This window comes from Caloenas nicobarica, chromosome Z (genome assembly GCF_036013445.1).
Source record: "Caloenas nicobarica isolate bCalNic1 chromosome Z, bCalNic1.hap1, whole genome shotgun sequence".
Lineage (NCBI taxonomy): Eukaryota > Metazoa > Chordata > Aves > Columbiformes > Columbidae > Caloenas > Caloenas nicobarica.
In genome coordinates, this window is record NC_088284.1 from 73972125 (window position 1) to 73997307 (window position 25183).

Genomic DNA, 25183 nt, shown 5'->3' on the forward strand with positions numbered 1-25183 from the left:
TCTTCCCCAAGTTGTCTTTTATGTCTGTGACAGTAACTGTTGGGCAATCTCCCTGTCCTTATCTCAGCCCATGATCTTTTTCATCTTATTTTTTCCTCCTGTCTTGCAGAGCAAGGGGAGTGAGAGCAGCTTGGTGGGTGTCTAGCAGCCAGCCAAGATTAACCCACCACAGAAAATACACCTAAAATAGGTGAGCTTTTCTTTGTTATTGAGAACATGCATTTTGAAAATCAGGGTACAGCTGGTTTGAAATTAAGAAGTTTAAGGTGAAAACATTGATTACTGTAAATTTATCACTGAAATTGAAACAAGCAAAACATGTAATGTTCCTCTAATCTCTGGGAATTTAGCTACACTACTCTTAGTACTGAACCTCACTGAAAATATTTCATTTAGTTTGAAAAGCAAAAGACGTTTTGGTTAACTACAGTTACAATCACTCATGACTACTGACAGCTCCGATTTTCATTATGGTAGACTTGTGCAGGTCTTGAGGTGTGTGCTACACATTTATGTTTGCAATTGATGATAGAGTGCTATCCTCGTAACTAATGAAGGATGTCAAAGTTATTCATGTGCAGCAGGAGTGTTAGAATGATGAGAAGTCATTAAGTTCATGGTCAAGTTATCCCGAATGTTCCCAATTGAACTGTGGGGGAAGAAGGAAAAAAGGAAAAAAAAAAAAGGCAAAAAGCAAATCAAGATTAATACACTACACTTACCATTTTGGCATAGTATGCGCTCCTTGGATCATCATACTGAACTAAAGCTTGAAATTGACTGTTCTTAGTGAAGGTTATAATCTTCAAGACAGATCCAAATGTAGAGAAAATCTGAAAAGGAAAAAAACATGGACTTTCAAAAACAATGAATAATTCATGCACACTAAAAACTAGCATTTAAATACTTCATATAAATTTCTGAAAATTATTCATTTTGTGGGAGCTGAACAGAAATTGAGTGAACTCAGAATACTGTTTCAGATTAAAAAAAAAAAAAAAAAGAGAAGCGACAAGAGACGGAGAAGGAGGATAAAATTTCCTTAAAGATTTAGCAATGACTGTTCAGCTAAGAGCAGTGAAGGGGAGCCCAAAGAGGCATTTCTTCTATGTCTTCAGAAAAACGGTGGACAATCAAAGTTGAAGTCTAAGAAATGGACTTTCACAAGTCAATTGAGAAGGGAACTGCAAACTGCCTTTCAAGGTAGCCACCTTTATAGTCTATATTTCAAACAAATTCTGCAAAGTTGGTGACCAAGACCACATCTTAAATGGTTGATGTGCCCACAAATTAATTACGCAGACCCACTTTCCAAATTAGAGGACAAAGAAGGAAAGAAGCAAGATAAAGACCTAGTTTGGGACCTACCCCTCTAATTTACAATTGAATGGTATTTGATTTAGTGCAAATGCAAGCATGGCAGAAAAATTTTAAGAGGCGGAAATTAAATCTATATACACTCAAAATGAGAGTGTACACCAAATTAAAGTGTCTACACAAAAGCAAAGCCACAAAAAAGTATGGCTATCATGCAAGTGAAGAAAAACTCTATCCAAATTAATAGTGGGAAGGTAAGTTTGTGGAGTACTAACAGTTTTAGAAAAAACTTAGAAACAATGCAAAGTCAGGAAAGCAGAACCTCCCAGACCAGTATTAAACCTGGAATGGAAAGAAAGGCCAAAGACAGGGACAAGCATCTCTTGCAAGTCCATTAGGCCTGGAATCATGGATATAAACCACAGTGTCCTAACCCTTTGTGTCCAGTTTTTTCAATCTCTCAGAAACAAGGTTTTTATGCTGCATTGTTTTGTGGTAGAAGGTAGAACACAAACCTTTTCTCACAGCAATTTAAGATCAACAATAGAGTCCCTCTTCGCAAAGAACTTCCCCTTAAGAAAAGCCTAAATACAACTTCTGAACATATGCTTTTCTATGTTTATCCACAAGAACAGACAGACCTTTTTTAAGATAATGAAATGCAATGTATTCCTCTTTGGTTTTAAACCTAAAACCCACTGCATATATCAATTTTGTTTCTGCAAAGATAACAATATTCTAATTATCATAATAAATATTTTAAGGTGAATTGTGGTCAAAAAGAGGGGTTAGTTTCTTGACAAGCAGTTATAACTTACAAAATATAACCAAAGTTTTGGATGACAGCTTGCCTACTAGTGTTCCATATGATACTATACTTATCAGTGAAAATTTTCACTTCCATTAACCTTACCACACTTACAAAATAGCATTACATTGCAGCTATCAGGCCCAAAGCGCTGCTTTAACTAGAGGAGATTGTCCCCTGTTAAGGACTACAAATCAACTCCCTTTTCAAATATTGCTTAATTTTCTGAATCTATTGCAAAAGTAGTTGGGTGAGGGTCACTAGGCAATTCAAAGACTGAAAATACAGTTCTACTGCACTGAAGTAAACATTAATCAAATTAAATTAACATGAATCTCTTCTTTCACTGCCTGCTTAATAAAAGACAAAACAAAACACAAAACTCACATGAGATTAGATGCTGGAGTTGCTATTGTGATATTAAACTAATACAGGTCCTATAACCACAGAAGTTTGTTCTTAGTTATTCTGAATGCACCAATACTCCTGAACAGTTGACACAGTATTTGCAGAAGCTCAATAATGAGTTAACAATACTCATAGATACAAATCTAAGTTTAGATCAGCCAAATTGCTACATCAAAGTGACAACTAGTATACTAGTTAATCAGTATCATGAGGGGGAGATACAGAGGAAGGGAAAATATTAATTTATAAGTAAGAGAAAAAATAAAGTGCTGGTAACAATCAACTGTTGTTTCAGATGCTACTAGAGCAGCAAAAATCTTCTTCCAGGACTGCAGGTTCCTGTAAAAACATCTCAATTATTTTAAATCCATTAATTCAAGAAACTCATATTTGGGCATGTTTTTATTGCACAAATTTACTAGCAATTACAAAAGCTTCAAGTATGAAACCCTTTGCAACACCTGAAAAAAATAAAGTATTGGCAAATCCTTCAGACACAAAGCAATAGTCTCCTAAAGTTATTGTTTTTAAACTTACAGTTCTCAACAGCATAGCACAACCCCTACCAGGAGTTATGGTGATGTCTTTCATAGCTATTGCCCACCACTGTTCCAGGCTTTCAGAGGCAGTTGAAGTAAATGGCATTCTAACAGTCGATGAGCAATGAAAAAGTCCAAGCAACTGTACTTGTATATTACATCACTTGCATCAAATTATAAAAGTGCATATAAAACCCGAAAATATAATCTAAACTAGAAAAGTTACTCAGTACAGAGTGCTAAAGTGTTGGTCCACAAGCTCTTAACAATCAGTATTTCACTAGTTTATCATGCATAAATTAGAAATAACACCTCAAGTTTGTTGCTGCTTCCACAAAAAACAAGGAACTAAAAGAAATCAAAGACAACATGGAAAGCTGAGTACAGAAGCTTTTTTGACTGTTTTTTCTTGTGCAAAACTGATTCAAGTGTATTCCTAAATTGCAACAAATAATTTTAAAGTGACAGCGCCCAAACAATTAAGGATATACAGGTACCTTTAAAAAAAAAGTTAATGGATTTATGACAGTAACATTGGAACAAATTTTAACTATTTCTATAAGTAATCCTCATTACCTGATGCAGCATTTCTAGAGTAACAGGGTAGAAAACGTTTCCAACAATGATTCGAAGAACACAACCTAGACCAGGACAGAGGCCACCTCCAGCATCAGAAGCACTGGTAACAGCCCAGCTTCCAGACTGCATAGCATTCAGAGCTTGCAGCATAGCTTGGGCTCTCTGAAATCACAACAGAGCAGAGACCACAATTAACTTACACACATAAAAACTATTCATATCTAAACAATGTTCTCTTACAAAGAAAAGCACGTAAAATTCACTTAAAATGCAACTTTTAAAAAAAATATTCCCTTTACCTGATTATCAATTCAGTAAAATCATCTCCCTTCCTTCCTTTCCCCCCCGCTAAAAGAAGTCAGATCATACTTTCACAGAATTATGACTTTTGTTTTTAGTTAAACTGCTACTACTTTGTAATAGCATATAGACACATTTTGCTTTGATTCAGTAAGCTTTTGTCATTCTAGTGATTTTCTAGCAAACCAATATGATGACAATATTGTAATATATTCACAACCAGTTAGCGTACCAAAACCTCTGTTTTATTAGGATTTCATTATCTTTGGGGACTAAGTTTTGCTGTGGATAGGCTTAAAGATGCATACCATGCTCTTTTTTCTGAGCTAAGCTATGAAGCACAAAAACCACTTTTAAATCTCACTCCAAATCACTACTTGCAACATTCTTAAAGAAAACAAAATTGTGATACACACAACATATTATATAATTTATGTATCTAAATGGCAGGTCAATTGCAATTCAGGAATCAAAAAATCCAAATGGATTTCAACTACAATATGATAGTTTTATATACTTAGATCTTGTTGCACAAGGAGTATTTCCTTGTTTAGAGATTAGGATTTAAATCAGTCATCTGCAACGTTCAATTCATATTCTTAAGAAATCAATTTTTACTATATCAAACATACAAAGAAGAAATTAATTCTGGTGTTTGGCATGAACTTACACATAAACCTGATGTTTTATCAGTGAAAATATCCATTTTATTTGATCTAGGTTCTTAGAATAAACAGTCAAAATTTAAAAAGATAACACTACTAGAAACAGACTTGAATAACTTAAATATGAGGATTTTCGATCCCTGAGTTTGGCAAGGCCTTGGAACAGTGCCAACAACACAAATCTTGCAAAAGCAGGTTACATGACCCCTCACCATAACATCCATATCTGATAAAGTACAAAGCTTCAAAAGAGCTGCTTTTTGGGCAGAAAGTGGTTCATCATATATCACTTGGTTTGCTCTTCCATACATTCTTCAGTTAGTATCTACAGACCCATGATTAGCAACTAGCTTTAAGAAAACACATACATAAAAAATTGAAGTGGCAAGTTTTTGTATTATTCCTGCTACTATATTATGGACAAAGTAACAGGTGGGGAAAAAAAAATCAGGACTAATTGTTCAGAGCAAAGATCTACCAGAGAAGACATGATATTTTCTTCATACTCTGAAGCTATTCACAGCTGTTACCTAACATTAAAACTTAGGAATGGCAAAAGTTTTCTCAAATCATATTGTAAACAACTATTTCTAAGCCTGGAGAAGAGAAGACTCTGGGGAGACCTTATTGCACCCTTTCAGTACTTAAAAAGGCCCTATAAGAATGATGGGGACAGACTTTTTAGCAGGGCCTATTGCAATAGGACAAGGGGGGTGATGATTTTAAACTAAAGGAGGGGAGATTCAAGCCAGACATGAGGAAGAAATTTTTTACAGTGAGGGTGGTGAAACACTGGCACAGGTTGGCCAGAGAGGTGGTGGATGCCCCATCCCTGGAGACATCCCAGGCCAGGCTGGACGGGGCTCTGAGCAACCTGATCTGGGTGAAGATGTCCCTGCTCATGGCAGGGGGGCTGGACTAGATGAGCTTTGAAGGTCCCTTCCAACCCAAACTGTTCTACAATTCTAAGTTGTGTAGAATATAATAGCAAGGTCACCTACAGCAGGTTGCTTAGCACTGTTTCCAGTCAGGTTTTTAACATATCTGAGGATGAAGACTACACAACCTGTCACAGCAACCCATTTGACCACTCTCACAGTAAAAAAGAGATTTTCTTAATTTTGAGTAGATTTTTCTGTATTTGAATTTATGTCCATTGCCTCTTGTCCTGTCACTGAGCACCACTGAAAAGATTCTGTCTCCATCGTCTTTACTCCCATCACCATATATTTGCAGACATCCTTAAGATACTCCCAAGCCTTTTCTTCTTCAGGCTTAACAGTCCCAGCTCTCTCTGGCTCTTCCTGTACGACAGATGCCCCCGTTCCTTAGCCATCTTCATGGCCTCTTGCTGGACGTGCTCCACTATGTCCATATCTTTCCTGTACTGAGGAGCCCAGGACTGGACACAGCATTCCAGATGTGTCTCATCAGTGTTGAGCAGAGGGGAAGGTCACCTCCCTCAACCTGCAAGCGATGCTCTTCCTTTTGCAGGCCAGGAGGCTGCTGGCCACCTTTGCTGCAAGGGCATAAGTGTTGTCCACCAGGACCTCCAGGTCTTATTCTGCCAAGCTGCTTTCCAGCTGGTTGTCCCCAGTGTACAAAGATATCTGCAGTTACTCCTCCTCAGGCACAGAAGTTGGCATTTCCCTTCGTTGAACTTAAAGAGGCTTCTCCTGTCAGTCCGTTCTCCAGCTTTTCAAGGTCCATCTGAATGGCAGCACAACCATCTGGGGTGTCAACTACTCCTAGTTCTATGTTGTCAGCAAACTTGCTGAGGATGTTCTCCATCCCATCATCCAGGCCATTAATGAAGACGTTAAACAATACGGGACACAGTATCAACCCCTAGGGTACTCCACTAGCAACTAGTCCCCAGCTGGACTTCATGCCACTAGTCACAACCATTTCAGCCTTTCAGATCAGTTCACAGTCTACTTATCTAGACCGTAGTTAATCAGTTTGCCTATTGGGATGTTATCGGAAACAATGTTGACAGTCTTACCAAAGTCAAGATAAACATCTACTGCTCTCTTCTCATTCACCAAACCAGACATCTCACCATAGAAGGCTATCACATTGGTCAGGCATTCCTTCCTTTTCAAAAGACTGTGCTGACTTTTCCCAACCACCTTCTTGTCCTTTGAATGTTTGGGAATGGATTTCAGAATTAGTTGCTCCATCACCTTCCCAGGGACCAAGGTAAGGCTGATTAGCCAGTGGTTCCCTGGATCCTCCTTCTTGTCCTTCTTTAAGATAGGAGAGAGGTTTACTTTCTTTCATTCCTCAGGAACCTGGTCCAGTTACCATGACCTTGCAATGACATCATCCAGCTCCCTCAGACTTTTGTTTATCCAGTTTGTTTAAATGATCTCTAACAAGATTCTTCTCTACTTCCTTCATCAAGACTTTCCCACTGTTCTCGGTTGCTCGGTATTCCCAAGCGCAAGTCTTAACCACTAAAGACAGAGAAGGCATCCAGTACTCCAGCCTTTTCCACATTCTTTGTCACCAGGGCCCCTGCCCTATTCAACAGCAGGCTCACATACTCCCTAAATCTTCCTTCTGCTGCTGACAGGCTTTGAGGACCCATTCTTGCTGCTGCTCAGATCTCTCGGCAGAGCCAACTCTGTCTGGTTTTTGACTTTCCTAACCATATCCTTGCATATTCAGATAATGCCCTATACTCCTCCTGTGTCACCTATCTGTGATTCTACCTTTTCTATGCCTCTTTTTTATGTTTCAGTTCAGTCCGGAGCTCCTTGTTCATGCAAGCAGTCCTCCTGCCACCCTCACTTGGCTTCCTGCTCATCAAGATGAATCATTCTTGATCTCAGGCTCCTCCACAGTAATTTTACAGATATTGAGAAGTCCCTGTCTGAGAAAAAGTTACTGCTTATATAATGACAGAAGTAACATCTATCAGAATTTGACTATTGGTGTAGTGGAAAGTAGCCTCTTTATTTACTGATGTTGTGGTTTAACCCTGGTAGGAAGCTAAGTACCACACAGCTGCTTCGTCACTTCTGCCCAGCAGCATGGGGAGAGAATCAGAGGAGTAAAAGTGAAAAAAACTCATGGGTTGAGATATAGACAGTTTAACAGGTAAAGCAAAAGCATCACATGCAAACAAGGCAAAATAAGGAATTCATTTACTACTTATCAGCAGGCAGGTATTCAGCTATATCCAGGAAAGCAGGGCTTCATCATCACGTGTAACAGTTACTTGAGAAGAAAAACACCATCACTCCGAACGTCCCACCTTCCTTCTTCCCCCAGCTTTCACTGCTGAGCAAATCACATGGTGTGGGGAGCACAACATCATATGGTGTGGGACATCCCTTTGGTCAGTTGGGGTCAGCTGTCCCAGATGTGTCCCCTCTCAACTTCTTGTGCACTCACACTGGCAGGGCCGTGGCACTATGTAAGTGCCACAAGCTACTATGAAGAAAATTAACTCTATCCTAGGCAAAACCACTAACAACTCAGTGTGCAATTCTATCCTGTTAAACAGAAATATTATACTTACAGTCTGATTAGGCAGATTGTCAGTCTTGAGTTCTCTGTGATTGGAATACTGAATAAAAACAGGCTGATTGCGGAGCAAAGGTGCAGCAGGAGCATAGTAGTTAATCACATTAACAGCAGCTTCTTCAGCAGCCATTTCCAAAAATGCCTGCAATCAATACATAGCAGTTTTCAGTGTTGTTTTGTTTACAGGAGAGGACAAAACACCAAACCCCTATGTATTTCGAATTCCATTCTCACTAGAAAAAGATCATGTGAAAGCACAGTAGTGATTTGCTCAGCATTAAAATGTATTTTTGTGTGTGTGTGTGTGTGTTTATGGGGATATTTGATTTGTGGGTTTTCTTAAAAGGTTCTACATTCTGAGTACAATAAGTCATTAAAGAAGGGGTGGAATAAGTAGTACAACATATGGGAAACAACGCTGCTACAAATACCACACTGCTAATGAATTTATTAGATTCCTGAATCCAAGCACTATTACCTAGAGTAGCAGATACCCATACTGATCGCAAAAGTAGTAACAGGACACTAAACATCTATCAGTTTGTGCATTGTATTAACCCAGCTCGGTGCTCTAGACAATTTTTGAACGAATGCCTATGATTTTTAGGATTTCAGTGTTTACTAATGATGTGAACTACCCCATCACATCTAAAAGGATTTAAAAAAAAAAACCACTAACCAGTTTATTTCACATTAAAAATTAAGCATGCATGTTAGTTATTAAATCAGGCAGGTTACCTCAAGACATATATCGATATCAATAGTGATAATGTAGTTCTTTATCAGCTATATAGTCTTACATAAGGTGGATATAATGTTTAGCAATATTATTTGCAAGTTACTAGATCATTATTTAATCCAAAAGCATCCAAAGACATCCTTTAACACTTGAAACTATGAAAATCTTGAGCTATCCATGAAATATTTCGACATTGTTGCAATCATTTCAGCCAAATGCAATACCAAACACAAACCACATCTTCAGCCTTGCTCTTGTAATTGAAAAATTGAAAATTACATACCTGTCTTTTTCGCTTTAGCATCAAGATGTTGGTTACTTTGCCAAAGGGGAGGACTAATGAAAGTACTTCTGCTTCAGTAGCATCACTTGGAATTTGTCTAAGATGAAGGACACGTGAAGGGGAGCAGAGCAATCTGTGTCCTTTAAGCTTCTTTCTGTTTTTCGCATTACCTAAAATATTTTAGGGAGGGGGATGAACAGGTAAACAAGACAACGCCATTGCACAGTAACCTCATGAGGTTCAACAAGGCCAAGTGCAAGGTCCTGCACCTGGGTCGGGGCAACCACTGGTATCAATACAGGCTTGGGATGAAGGGACTGAGAGCAGCCCTGCTAAGAAGGACTTGGGGGTACTGGTGGATGAGAGATTGGACATGAGCGGGCATCCAGTCGTATCCTGGGCTGCATCAAAAGCAGCGTGGCCAGCAGGTGGAGGGAGGTGATTCTGCCCCTCTGCTCCGCTCTGGTGAGACCCCACCTGGAGTCCTGTGTCCAGCTCTGGAGCCCTCAGCACAGGACAGACATGGACCTGTTGGAGAGGGGCCAGAGGAGCCACCAAGGTGATCAGAGGGCTGGAGCAGCTCTGCTGTGAGGACAGGCTGGGAGAGTTGGGGTTGTTCTGCCTGGAGAAGGCTCCAAGGAGACCTTATTGCAGCCTTTCAGTACTTAAAAGGGGTTGATAAGAAAGATGGGGACAGACTTTTTAGCAGGGACTGTTGCAATAGGAGAAGGGGTAATGGTTTTAAACTAAAGAAGGGAAGATTCAGATCAGACACGAGGAAGAAATTTTTTTTACAATGAGGGTGGTGAAACACTGGCCCCGGTTGCCCAGAGAGGTGGTAGATACCCCATCCCTGGAGACATCCCAGGCCAGGCTGGACGGGGCTCTGAGCAACCTGATCTAGCTGAAGATCAGGCAGGACGGTTGGACTAGATGAGCTTTGAAGGTCCCTTCCAACCCAAATTATTCTATGATTCTATAGATACCAAAACTTGAGAGAGAAACGGATGTCCCAGTATTGACGTTGACTTATCTATAGCTCTTTGAATCCTAAAAGAGGACAGTTCATATATAACCAATGGACAATTTAAGAAGAGCTCTTCAGCTGTTCCAAATATCCACTGCAAGGAGATTGTGTGATGTGTTGTTTTGCTTTGGGTTTGTTTGTTTATTGTCTCATGGTTTGCAGTTTTGTTTGTTTGTTTTTGTTTGGTTGGTTTGGTTTTTTTCTGGTGTGGTGGCATTTTTCTTGTTTGGTTAGGGTTTTTTCAGTCTTACAGAGACACATATAATTTCTTCCCAGATTCCCATGTAACATATTTACAAAACGTTAATTACACAGAAGAGGGGCAAGTAGTAACTGGGAGGTAATACATTCATTGTTTTTATTACTAACTTATCTTCCTGCATGATATGTTTCTTAAATTAAGTTGCTACCTCAAATTAATTTTTATTTTATTAATGAAAGTCTGCTGTCCCATATGATTGTAAGTTTTAAAAAGTCTTTGGAAAGGACAGACAGCAGTGAGGCATGAAGTCCATATAGATTCTAAAGTCTTCCCCTTTGGCAAACAGCCGTTTAACATATGCCTATTTGGATCCTGTAACAAGTAAGTGACTGACAGTTATATTTCAAGACAACTTGGAGTCCGTGAGAGCACTTTTAAGCAGAACACAAATCTGGAAAAGGAATATTGTTCTAGAAGCTGTCACAGTGGAGTAATAACTTAAAGTAGTAAAAATGAAATCCAGTAGAAAAAACTACAAATCCCAGTGAGAGATTCTCCTAAAGCAAACTACAGAAACTTATGAGACTTAGTGAAAAAAATATCCTAAACTGAGAGGAGATACAGCATATTTGATGGGAATTGTATTGAAGTCTGACTGCATACCACTTAAGCTACAGGAAAAAACAAGATTTTTTTTTTTTTTTTTTTAATTCAGGTGCCCACAAACAGCCCCACTCCACCAAGAGAGATAGCCTTAACACCTCATGTGTTGCATTTAGCCTTCCAAGGAGAATCACAAAAGATTAGGAAAAAATATCTGCATGAGCTTTATAAGTAATTTCAGGTTTCAAGTACAGTCTAAGGCTGAGAAGTGGTTCCCACAAGTAATTCTGTATAAGGATCTTTACAGAGGGTTATTTTACTAGTGGAAGTCTATAAAACTCTAAGTTAAATTATCTAAGCCCCAACCATGGCAGGCTCATAAGCCAAGTTAACTAATTGCCCCACCTGCAAAAGAGAAAAATCTGTTATGCAATGATTTTTCCATCAAGGAATTTTAACTGGCATCATGTGCTCCATCTACATTCTGAAAAATGTGAACACATGACACACTTGCTGGGGATGAGACTTTAAGACAAACAGAAACACATTAAATTCGTATCAGTACCAAGCCCCAACAGGATACATTACTATTAAAGCCTGACAACCCATTGTATTTTGTTAAATCTATTTTTCAGTCTCAAAATGGACAACATGTCCTTGACTTTACTAAGTCAAGGACTGCTGGACTAAAGAAAGCAATAAATGAAACCTAACAGGAATTTTGCCTTTAGTTTGAGATAAGAGACTCTCACAGAAGCAATACCTTCTGGATTCTGACTTGTTATCAGAGGTGATGAGATGGAGCTGGGTGGCAGATACAGCATTTTCTCCCTGCATCTTCACTGAGTGTTACAGGAGTTTTCAGGTCAGGCATTCAGCCAAAAAGGACAGTGCTTACCAGAACAGTTTCAGGCTGTGTACATAAAGTGCGCATCCTCTACCTCACTACCCACTCATCAGCAAGCATATGTTAACCCCAGTTGATCTGGCTGCTGAACAGTGACCAACCCCTGACCTAAAAATGCTATTGAAGTGCTTCTTTTCCTGTTGTAATGATATTAAGTTTTGTGGAACTTTAGCTAAGTCACTAAATCAGCAATAAAAGCTAGGACTCGTTCCACCCCAAGTGTAGAGACCTCAACATTTTTTAAACCATGCTTCTTTCTCAAGCTGTTGTTTGATACTAATTTTGATGCAGAGTGATAATCATGTGGTTTTTCTGGCATCTAAATTTCAAAATTGATTCAACAATTCTTTAAAGCATAGCCAAGGCAACCACCTCTTCCAAATCTTAGACTCAATTGGGTGAAAGCAAAAAATGCTTTCAGAGAAAGATAAGAGAAGGCTGATGATCAAAGTGAAATTTGGGGCCTGATGCTACAAAGGGGAAGTTCATTACAATCATGATTTCTGGCTGGTACAAATGTATTTCCCAAGAAAGCAGCCTCAGATAAAGGAACCCTACACATATGGTGACCCACCGGACGAAAAAAAAAAAAAAAAACAAAACCAAAAAAACCAACAAACACTGCAGGTGAAGCGGTTTTATTAGGTAAAGAGATATATCTCAATAGAGCTTATACAAACTCAAAATGACACAGAGCTATCAACAAAAATTAGAGGGGTTTTTTGGATTTATTAGGAGACAAACATGCTCATCTTATTTTAAAGTTCAGTATCATTTAGGCACCCTGGAATGCCACCAAGAAAGATCAGAGGTTGCACTGATGAGTAATAAAAGCCACTTGAACTCAACACAAATGTATATTCCTTGCCAGATGGTTTCTTCTCAACACAATACTATCTACACAGGCCTGAAATATAATTCAGCTACTAAGTTACTGAGTTATAAACTCATGCATTTCTAGCCAAGCAGAAGCCTCTGGATGTCACATTGAATCAATTAGCAGATGTACGAACAAAATGACAGGTGCAAGTCGAAGAAATCAAAAAGAAAAATTTTCAAGTTAGTTCCTCAGACTCTTTGTTCCCTTTATTCCCTATTGGAAATACAGCAAGGAAGTCTTAGATGCTTATCAAGAGGTCATCTGCTCTGTCCCTTGACATATTATAAAATCAACTCTCTGGAAACCACTGCAATTGTCTATGTCATAAGTTAATTTATTTTACTTAAAGTTAACTTATGCAGCCACAGGCCACTAATGCTTCAAACACACCTAAACTGGAAGTACCTCTAAAGGATGCAGTCCTAGCTTTCTCTCAGCTTTTTGTCTGATCTAAAACTACAGGTAACCAAATACACTTACTGCATCTTTCTCAACACATGGAGTAGGGCAAAGCATAAATTTCTTCATGTGGTAGTACTAGTTTAACATGTTTGAAGAAACGTGTGGCTGTGGTTTCACGCTGAGCCATTACATTGCTAAAATATACCCAGTTTCCTTACCCTGCATCTGCCCTATTTCCCACCGTCACCTAAAAAAAACCCCATTCTGCTGAAGAACAATCTATGCAGATATGTGGTGAATGAGGTCAAGAAAAATGTGATTTTAAAAAAAAGAATCACTTTTCCTACTGCTTCACTTGCAAATACACTACCATTCATCTCAGCTCATGGAGAGATTGTCTGGGGACAAGAACTGGCAGAAAGACATCTGAAAACAAATCACAGGACTGTCTGTGCTGCTGCTGCTCATGAAGTTCCAGAAGTAGGATAGAAAGCAGGAATAAGAACACCCAAGGGAATCAGCTTAACTCTATCACAAATCCACATAACATGCCCTATGTTCCAAACTGAGATTGATATAGGATATTCATCTTCCATCTCTGCAAACCTGACAGCCTTGAAATACTTCAAAACAAATTCCTTTAAAACGCACAACTACAGGAAAATTGAGTAGGCACTTAAGCTGTAGAGAAGGCTACTTGCTTGATCATAGTTATAGAAAATAGATTTTTTTTTTTCCCATTTTAACTGATCAGTTTTGGAGCTCTTCAACACTGTCATTGAATTGGATAGACTCCAGTGGCTCTACTGTTGGAGTCAGATTACAAGGCTGGCATGGTGGTGAGGCTGCTTATGGTGGCTGTAAAGAATACAAAACAAAAAAACAAACAAAAAAGATAAAACCAAACACAAAAACAAGCAGCACCAAAAAAAGGAAAATAAAACAAACAAACCACAAAACATGTATTTACAGAGAAAATACATATTGTTGAAGAAGAATTTTTTTTTTTTTTACATATACCTGTAGCTGAAGTAGAATTGTTCATGGTAAAAGGCCTGTTAACCAACACCAGAAGAAAGAAGTTCGTCAGTTCCCCACTGAAAAATAAAAGACAAGGCTACTAGTAAAAGCTGTTACAGAGAAAAAGCTTGATATAAAAGCACAACATATCCTGTAATTCATTGTTCCCAAGAACACCCCCTTTCTATACACCTTACCCACTTTTGCTGTGAACTCATTTTTCAGGAAAAAAAATGCCAACTACACAACTTTTCCATGTGTCTCAAGATGTCAGCAAGTTCAGCTGTTACACTTCTTGGTTCTCTTGTTATTTATCACACTACAGTTTACATTTTCAAAGAATAACAAATGCTTATGAAAAGAAGTGAGCTGGATGCAGGCTCTAGGTCTGCAATGCAACATTGCTTCCAGATATGAGTGAACACAGCCACACAGACAAGGTCAGCATCTGTGACTGGACACAGTGGACCTCGAGCCAAACTAACTCAAGACATATTTAAACATATCTATGGCACATTTTTTATACTTTGATGGTGGGTCATACGCATTCAGAAAAAAATACTGAAATTCTAAGTGTATGCTTTAAGAGTAGTAACAATTTGAGGATCTAACTACAAAGAGAGAAGAGTTTGAGCACTAGAAGTTCTTCATTCAAAAATCAGCACCTAGCTGCCAGTTAAGTCTGTTTACTCTTTAAGACTGGTATAGTATGCGAGCCAAGTACCACCTTCAAAATGCCAATGAGACACAAGGTACCACAGCACCTCAAAGGCAGATAAGGTTCCTGAAACTTGCGCTACACTCATCCATAAAAGCATTTTCATGAAAAAGCTGAGACTGAGGGAGTGGTTCTACAAGATGGAATAAGCTGATTTAAACAGCTCCTCACCACTTCACTGGAAGGAGAGGTTCCCATTGCCCTTGCCCCAGGATTCCCACCTGCTCAAGGTCATGAGCTGTTTATCTTGCACCAGCTCTGGTGCCCAAAAGATTTTCCATGAGATGACTCAATCCTCCAACCTGTCAGCACTCTATAATGAGTTATGCTAGGTAGTTTGTCAGAAGGGTTGAAAAGTGCCAGGATCCCATGCGAAGAAAGGGGTAGAGGTACTTGAAGAGGAGATGGGACTAAGCACCCTTTTGGCAGCAGCAAGCCACCATGCTGTCTGTGGAAGTACCACTCACAGAGGATTGGTTTATGAGCTGTCTGTGCTTAAGGGAGCAGTTCAGTTCTTTTCATCCTTGCAGTTAACCATGTGTTCCTGCTGCTACCCCAGTGCTGGGAAGGTAATTCACAACATGAGGCTGTGACCAGGTCAGAATGCTGAAAAACCTTTTCAGCCTGATCTAGCTGCTCATGAAGCCCAGGTGTTAGTGTGGGATAGAGGGAAACATGGCTGGGTTCATTCCTCTCTGGTAGCAGTACAGGCTTATTGTTAACCATGAAACTGCATCTTAACAGCATATTAAAATGCAACATCTAATAGTGGCAAACACTCCGAGAAATGATTTTTAAATTAAAAGAAAAAAAACGTACTTATAGTTCCTGCAGAAGTTAGGAAAATGTGCAATGGCAAGATTTTTTACAAATTAGTTTGAGTTATCAAGGTATTAGCCTACAAATGAGAAAAGTTTGTAAATTATGCACTGTTAGACATGCATATTTCATAAAATTTATAAATTACAGTAAAAATTATTTGTTTTCAACTTAAATTTTACCACCTGCCTCAATACCTTACAGCATTAGATACTTTGTAGATTGGGCAAATGAAAACGCAAACTTTTTAGAGGATACCACAAAAAATATTAACTGAGAGGATTTCATGATGAGCAGATAGATCTTAAAAACAAATTTCAAAGACCAGAACTTATTATCACAGATAATACAGAAAGTTTATAAATCAATCATAATCTGAAAGGTAATTCAGCTTTCTCAGAACAAGTTCAGCATATTCCAAAAGAAAATGTATGTAATCGTCTAAGGTATGTAACCATCCTTTCTAGGCCACCCCATTACTACAGTTTCATCCAGTAATAATATTGCTTCTGGAATTGTGCTGTAAACCAGCGAAGCAATTCCAGGTTAAAAAGGCACACATGCAGAGAAACAATTCAGATGGCTGCAGCAATCTGTAAAACAAGTGTCTGTAGAACTACCCTGTATCCATACAACTGAAGCTGCAGCTCACTGCAGCACAAAATGAACTGCTCCAGGATGGGGGACTAAACCAGCTTCAACAGGGGAAAAACAATACCACAAAACTATAACCTTCAGTCATGACTCATGCCTGTCCCGACACTGATACATCATTCTATCACCATCTCCTCAGACAACTTCCTAGATTTTGCCTTTCTACTGACAACCATGAACCTGATAATATAGCAGCCAAAACACAACGAAAGCTTTTTTAAACCCCAAGCTAATCACATAGGCAACCATTTTACTTGGTTTAATAAAAGACTAGCAAGGCTTTAAGCCTCCTACAATACAATGAACCATCATCACTACAAATGTATAACCTTTTCATACCTTCAATTTGACACAAGGAGGATTTTTAAATGAACTTACTTTTAGCTGTGTTTACATTAAAAAAACCCAATAAAACATTGAGACAACATAGAATAATTGGCCTGCCAGAGTCATGCTAAGTCTAGAGCCCTTATTACAAAACTTAGTTTCTTACAACCACAAGATTTTGATTATACTTTTGTTATTATTTGAGTGCTCCACTGAAACATTATTTCACTTTATAACTTTTGATACCATGTCATGGTTTAATCCAAGCTAGCAATATAACCACGATAGCCACTCATTCACACCCCACCCAACTCCCAAATAAGGGAGAGAATCAAAAAGGGAGAAACTTGTGGATTGAAATAAACACAGTTTAATAAAATAACAAAATACTAATACACTACTAGTAATAATATATGTAATAGGTATAGAATATAAAATAAAGGATATTCAATGCAATTCCTCATGAACTCTGTCTGCACTGAGCAGCCAGTCCCAGGAAACAGCACCTGGTCCTGAACAGCTGATCCCCGAGAGAAAAAAAAAAAAGGAAAAGGCAGAAAGGCCCAGAGGCCTCTGCAAATGACAGGATGGCAAAAGGCCAAACTAAAGAAAGTCCTAAACAGAACTCCGCACAATGGGTCTCCATCCCCTCTCCAAAAGAGAGCTAGCCAGAAGATCCCGACTCTCCTTAAATAAGAAGCATGACACTACTGGGATGGAATACTCTTATTGATCAGTCAGGGTGTCAGTCAAGCTCTGCCCCATCCATGCCCCTTTTCCTCGATGCCTCACATCTGTGAGCAGAGCTCAGAACATCCTTGGCTCTCAGACCAGAGCAACTAAAAACATTAAATCTGTCCCAGGTTGTTATCTTCTTGTTCTCAAACTAAGTCGCAATAATTACTGTGCTAGCTATGAAAGAAAGGTTTCTAACTGCAGGAAGAAAACTAACTTGTTTTCAGTCAAACCAGCACGTACCAATACTAAGTTATGTACCTACTCATACAAGTACAGCATATTTGTTATGACACTCTCCCTGGAAGGATGTGGTATAGGAGAACTGCTAGGAACCCCACTGGTTTTGCAGAAGGATGGCCAAGCTGCTTCTGAAGTACAAGAACACTATAAAGATGCTTTTCAGCATCTCATCATTTATCCCATAGTATAACTGATGAGCGATCTCACTGAAAGCAAAAACAAACACAATGCAAAAATATTCTTGAAGAATACAAAGATAAATCAACACCATAACAGCTCTTCTGTAAGCTGATGTACAATGTGCATATGTTGGGGATATTCTGGATTAGTAAAGGAGAAGATACAATATTCACTTCAGTGTCTTCCCACCTCTATTCATACAGAATCCACAAATAAATGACAGAATTCAAGTTCGTGAAACCCATTTGTTCAACCTCCTCCTTTCCCAGATAGGTCTGAAAGAGATAGTTTTGGAATGCTTTGTAACATGAAGCATTTAATGTGGTATCAAATATCTGCTACAGATTGCTCTGGTAAAAAGGTTGGCAAAGCCCAGAGTGCTGAACAAGTCCACACAAGTTAGTGCGGCCTGGGCAGTGTGTTACAAAATTCTTTCTGAATCTTTCCACAGAGGCTACAAAGTCTTACCATGCCCCTAGTTTCTCTCTGTATACAAGCTTTTGGTTGGCTGCTTCTTAGCTGTTTACTGTTTAAGTCCAGCTCAGAAAGAGTCAGAGCAGCCAAATCCTGTCTACAAGGCCACCTTGGCATCCTTCCTTGCCTGCGGTTTATGGGCATTTGACATGCGCTTGTTTCAGCAGGGATGTGAGCTTACACTGCCCATATGCCACCACTGAGCTTCAGTTTTCACTGCACAAGTGCCCGAGATGAGACAGTCACTTAACTCAAGGTGTCTGCTCACGCCGAGTCCCTGCGAGGCCTCACAGGTGGAGGTGAGGAGGCTGGCAGGACAAGCAAGCGTGGCTGCCCAACCTTTCGTTGATAAACACTTCTTCCTGCACAAAGCTACGCTCAGAAACCAGCACCACAGTTCTGTTCGAGTGTCAGGACTGCACCAATTAACACGGTGAATATTCCTTCTTTCAGACCTGTGGGTAATGTAGGCAAGTGGAATTGTTCAACGTGAGGATGGCTGCCAGCCCAGAGCAGGAACACCCTCCTCTGTTCTGTTACTCATCCCATCACTCCAAACACATTAATGATCTCCTAGCTTGCTAAAGACTGCTGCTTCTTAAACCATAAGTCTTTCCACCTCTCCTATTTCACAAGAACATTTTTGCGTTTTGGGGAGATTAAGTGGTGATAGGTATGGTAAAAGCAGTAGGGCACCTTACAGCCAGTTCAAGTTCATTCTTTACTTTCATTGAGTAGGAATTAGAAACCAATCGCTTGGAAAGCATAATTTGATTTTGGACATTGCTTTCAAAACAGTTCAAATTTATAGTGCTGAGTAAACAGTGGAGTACGAGACCTCTACAAAGTGTAGCACTCAATGATAAGTTAATGAAATGATAAGTTAATGAAATGAATTACTCTTCTGTATCTACCATGGCCAATTTCATTGACTAAATAAGGCATATTACACAACTTCGGACTACAGCAAGAGATGCCTTTCCTGAAATTATGTAAGCTGTTCTACGATTTTCAAATTTCTCATAGTAATATACATTAATGACTCTGCAATTCAAGTATAAAAAGCTGCACTCATAGCAAAAAGGTATGGCAAGCATCTGAAAGCCAACAACTCTACATTTTATGAATTCTTTGTAAGTCACATATAGTTGGAAACAGGAGGGTAAGTTGGGTGCTCAAAAATACTCCTTTAGAACATGCCCATTTGTCGAAACTATAGCATGTATTTATTCAGTATTAGTTCTGGAATCAATAACTCCTTTAAACAACCTTTTAATTTTTAAAAAGGCTATAGGTAAACAAAACTACTTTCCCCCTCCCCCAGCTTTCAACTGCAATATTTTCCTTCTCCCTTTCTACTCAAAAATTCTTCAAAACAGCTCAATTAATGGGATAGTCATAGAGAAACTTAGATTCTATCTGAAATATGTATTGTTTGTTTTCCTCAAATACAGCTAGTCACCTTTCTAGACTATTATTTCCAAGACAGCAGCCAGGAAGAATATGATCGTAGCTCTTTACTCTGAGACAGCCAGAACAACAAAAGGTGGGGAGGTGATCTGAAGGGAAAATGATTATTTGAAAAAGCACCTTTCTCTTTATATATAAATTAAGGTTTTGTACATTTTCTACAAGATTCTACATGGTAACAAATGACTTACTGTTCCAAAAAGGGCACACTTTGAAACATGACAATTTCAAGCTATACCAGTGAAAAATTGTCGTTAAATGTAAATGAACTGTTTTAATGCATACCTTATTAACTTCTACAGAATCAAATCACCAAAAAAAAGCTAAGAGGCATGAAAGGAGTGAACATTTTCATTATCTTCTGCAGTAAGCTCTCTAAATACCTGTAATATTCCTTTATTCTTTCTTCCACAAACCATGTTTGCAACAGAGATACAACTCCTGCTTCTAAAATGAGGATTTGATGTGAAGTACCATGCCATTAATGCTAAAATAAAAAAGATTGCAGAGAAAGTGTAGGTAAACTACGGGAAATTTCCAAGTCATACATTTGTATTAAAAACACATAAACCGATCCTACAAAGAAAAAAACTATCATTTCAGTAAGCTGAAATAAAAGGAAATTATAGGCAGTGATCACTAACAAGCAAGCCTCCTTTCCTCCACTGCAGACCCCTCCCACATTGGGTGAACAGGCTAATCGTCCATCATCCTGGATGCATGTTGGTTTAGCACAGATAGCTGCTCTTCTGCAGGCTTGAATGCGCAATGTCTCTGTTAGCATTACAGCCCACTCTACTGCCTCCGTTATCAGGTCCTGAAGCTCCCTGATAAATCAAGTTTTAGACTGGTTGATTTCATTAATTAAAAGACATAGGGTTCTTTTTAGAACAACAAATTATTAGTAAGTCTGCAGCAGTATATCCCATCGTGTAAACTAAATCACCTTTCCTAATTGTGATAGAATAATTTCTTAAATACAAAATTTGTATGACAGATAAATAACTTGAATAAACAGTTCCTAATAGCAGATGCTCTACTGAAGTAGGAAGTACCGTACAGGCTCCAAGATAGCCCAAAATATACTACATGAATTATTTAGCAAGAATTTCAAATCCACCAGTTTCAAGAACCGCATACAAAATAGTTTTAGAAACCATCTAGTCATCTCACATTGACTTTTGCAATGGGATAGTAGAATCATGGAATAATTTCACCATTTTTCTATAAAACAGGCAGAAAAAAAATTAATAATACAACTGACTACATACATACACACTTGTCCTGTTGTCTTCCTTTAAACAGCTATTTGTCTTTTTACCACTACAGACTGTTTTTTAAGATTGATACAGCTGTTTAAAATGAAGAAATCCAAATTCTAAAAAGGTATTTTTAAAAACTATGTAAATGCTAACTGCATTGGTTCAAATCACATCCAGGAGCTATGTGGATTGCGAAGAGTGCATTTCTAGTTTATACCTGTTCATTTTTCGGGTCAGCAGCAGGAATATGGAAAAGGAGATAAGCTTTACCAAGCTGCAGCATTCATCCTCCACTGGCGGGATGGCAGAGGACAGAGGGGAGGAAGGCAGTGAAAAGTCCACGAGACCAGAGTTGAGCAGCACCTTTCCCCTTACTGCTCACCGTGCCAATTAGCAGAGACACATAACATGTTTACTGCGTGGTATCGACCCAGACCTTCTGCTTTTACTGTCATCTGTGTGTTATCTGTCTTTTGTTGGAGAAGAATTCTAAATGGATCACTCTATTCTACTGTACATCCAAGGTCACATCTTATTAATACGAGAATCACCAATTGTATCTTGCATGCTTTAATCAACACTCCCATCCTTTCACAAAGTCAGAGAAACCACAACTGTACTGACAAACTGCTAACAATTTTAAACTAGGGAGACATCTTAAAAGTGCAGGGAAGCAAAGAAGAATCCAGCTGTTCTTACATGTCTTCAGGTCATCCATACCAGCAAGCATCCACAACAGCAACCTCTGCATCCATAGCGACCTGGCAAAGCAGGTCACGATCTCTTCATTTTAAATATTTGCCTTTGCCACAGTGTAACAGATGCCCTAAAAATTCTGGCACAAAACCAGCTCCCTGTCTTTGGGATGAAACACATGGGAGGCATAAAACAGACTTGGACTAAAAATCACTTAAAAAGCAAACTCAAATCAAGCACTCTATATATAGGCAATGGTGAAAAAAACCCATAGCTCTGACAATTAAAGCCCTGAAGTCATGTTTTAAGCACTTTCAACGTTTTACATGCAGTTTCACCATCACCACCTAATACTCATGTTTATCGCTCACTATAGTAGCAGAAACCAGAAACCCAGGTACTTGTTATGTAAAGAATTCAGGTTATACTTAACTGAACATTTTTTCTATCATTAATGGTACTCACCAACTACAATAACAGAAAAGGTAAAAATGAAAATTCTGAGAGGACCTTAGTCCCACGCTCTAAATATGACCTGAGCATTCCTTCTCCACTTTCCACCCATTCAAAGAACTTTATTCTTCCCTTCTCCCTAATATGAAAAGCCAACTAAATATATGCCAAATATAAATACCACAAGGTTTCATTAAGCAATAAGGTCAGGAAGAAGGCAAGAGTCTTTTTGCCTACTTGACTCATGATAAGCCTTTGTCTAGGAATATGCAAGAGCCCAGTAACAAAAAGCACTTCTTAAATTGAGAGTTAATCACTATTTGAATTAAGTATAAATTCTTTTTAAAATAACATAACTATAATACTGTGTGTTTTTTCTCTTTTCTAGAGACAGTTTTATACAAGTTCTTACAAATATTAAGGCATACAATCTGGCTATTTGTTAAAATATTTTCCTAAGAAGGTGAATTGCTGCTTTTAATTGCAGAATCTAGTCTTTAAAAGACATTGTATATACTACTTCAATGTACCAAGAAAGTGACATTGATAGATGTAGGTATATGGGATAAATCTACAACTCATAAAACATCTGACCTGATGGATGTAACAGAGATAGACAATTGAACAGAAACCTAACAATTAATTCAGACTATAATTCAGAAATAACAAAAATTTATTCTTACTAACACTGGAGCTGAATTTTCTGATGCAAAGTCTTCAGCAGAAATAGCAGCTTACGCTCTTCTTCTCACACATTTCCATCCTACTTTCCCACTGAGAACCAAATGGAAAACTAATTTGATTAAAAATTAATCCATGATCTTGCCTGCAGAAGAATCACAGAGCTGTGTCTGCACACCTGATGGCATGGTTTCACAGTGCATCACAGCTGAATTAATGGTTTATTGCCACAAAAGTGAGTAAGTGGCTCACTGTATCCCTTCTTATCCCTCTGTTCTACACCATCTTGCTAAAAGGGAAGCAAATTTAGTTTGCCAACCAAAAGACAAATTCCCCTCCAAAAATACCTTAAAAAAAACCCACAAACAAACAAACCACAAACCACTAACAGCTTAATCTCCTCAGGTGAGCTGGATCTGGCAGTCAGAGTAACAGGGAAGAGATTCAAACAAGATTTAAATTTTTCAGCATCATTAAAAGTGCTTCATGCCACTCATGGAAACATATCCTCATCAGTAACATGGTCTGAAGGCCAGAGTAAGCAGTAATGCAAAGGAAGTTTTGTCTTTATTGCTTAGATTTAATAACAAAGAGGTCAAATATACATAATACATTCTGTAGTGGAGACAGCAAGTAGAGTTATTTGTTAAAAGTGAGTTACTGATGTCTCTTTTCCTCTGAGCAAGAGATATTTACAGTCAATCTCTAATTTATTTCTTCCAAAATGAGCTTTCTTCCACAAAGAGTTTAATAACCATAATGCTTGCATCATTCACTGGCCTAATTCTAACCATTCTCTAAAGAGACAGGCTCTGCATTTTAATTCACAGGAAAACTAGCATCATCCAAGTATAAAATTTTGGTGGAGACAAGACATTGTAGTTTTATAGGGATGTAACCAGAGAAGTTAATAACAGGCTTCACCCTCTCATAGTCTGCCTTATCTCAATACCATAAAAACTCCTGTGTCCTTTTTCTACTATGACTTTCACAGGAGGATAATCAGAGGAAAATACTGTCACAGATACAAACTTCATAGTGAGCATCACAAATACCAAGTCATGTTTGGGAGATGCTAGTAACTCACAAAAAACCAAAACAAAACAAAAAACTCCATCTAATTATTATAGCTTTACTGTCATATCAAGCCTTTCTCTGCATTCTGAATTTGTAAGACTTTGCTTGCATATATAGATCTACTTGCCAGCTTGTTCTTTCGTATTAACACACTCCAACATTTCCAGTTTTACCACAACTTAATTGTGCCAGGCTGGACTTCCAACATGCCTATACTCTTTCCATGCTTCATCTACTTTCATGCATTCATATGTCACTTTAGGCAAAGCCAGGGAGTAATCCCAGAACTGGACTGTATCAAAAGAAACAATCAAACAAACAAGAACAAATTGTTCTTGGAAAAAAAAAAAAAACCCTCCTAATGCTAACTCAGTTTGGTTCATGTATATTCAACAGATTTGAAAGTTGCTCTGTTTAACTGAGAAGTATTTAAAAACTAAAGTATTTGGTCACTTTATTAGCATTTAAGTTCCTACGTAAACTGAAAATATGAGAGTGCCCATATTAGATCAGTCCAAAAAAATTTAACACTTCTAACAGGTGATGTCCAGGAAAGACTTTTAGAAGACAGTGAACTGCTAAACAAGCATCACCAACACCAAAGACATTTCCCTCTCCCTAAGCATATTAGGGTCTGCATATAAGCACAGTAAAATGTAAGGTCCAACTATTGCTTCACTAAGTTTGCACAAATATGAGTGAGTAGGAGAAGTGTAAGTTACAAATTACACCATTTCTACGTCAAATAAGTTTACAATCAAATGAGGACACAGTGTAGAACTGCATTACAGGAGTTCACAGTTGATGTTGACATGAGACAAATGTAGGTATCAGTCTAACAGTATGCTGTTTACTTAAACTGAACAATAATGTGACACTTCACAGACTTCTATGACTACATTATTTTTATTACTAAAAAGAAAAAAAAAAAATCAGTAATGCTAAGTCTGCCTCTGGATATAGAGAGATCTTTATACTTCCAGCTGTGACATTTAAGACTGACTAGCTCAGAACATAAAATTGGATATCCCATTATCCAGTATATCAAATTTGTAGTTTGATGTGGTAAATCCAAACCAGACATCATGACCAGACTCTACAAGTGAGAACACCACAACGTTATATACTAGATACAGGGCAAGAACCTAAGAAAATAGTATTTTCTTCTTGAAATTGTGTAT

At 38.3% G+C, this 25183-nt stretch overlaps 1 protein-coding gene across 2 annotated transcripts in view; it reads right to left on the reverse strand.

The window, feature by feature from the left end:
* The window catches only part of PTBP3 (polypyrimidine tract binding protein 3), a 44953-nt gene that overhangs the window by 12881 nt on the left and 6889 nt on the right, over positions 1-25183 (reverse strand). Inside the window, exons 1-6 of one of the 2 annotated variants that reach the window (XM_065655892.1) lie at positions 14261-14281; positions 11783-11831; positions 9173-9342; positions 8146-8292; positions 3649-3813; positions 723-833 (exon numbers count right to left, since the gene is read on the reverse strand). In XM_065655892.1, the coding sequence (XP_065511964.1) occupies positions 723-833; positions 3649-3813; positions 8146-8292; positions 9173-9342; positions 11783-11828 (639 nt within the window). In that variant the 5' untranslated portion in view covers positions 11829-11831; positions 14261-14281. Of the gene's footprint in view, positions 1-722; positions 834-3648; positions 3814-8145; positions 8293-9172; positions 9343-11782; positions 11832-14213; positions 14291-25183 lie in introns of those variants that run through there. The other variant, XM_065655891.1, reaches the window with a different exon arrangement.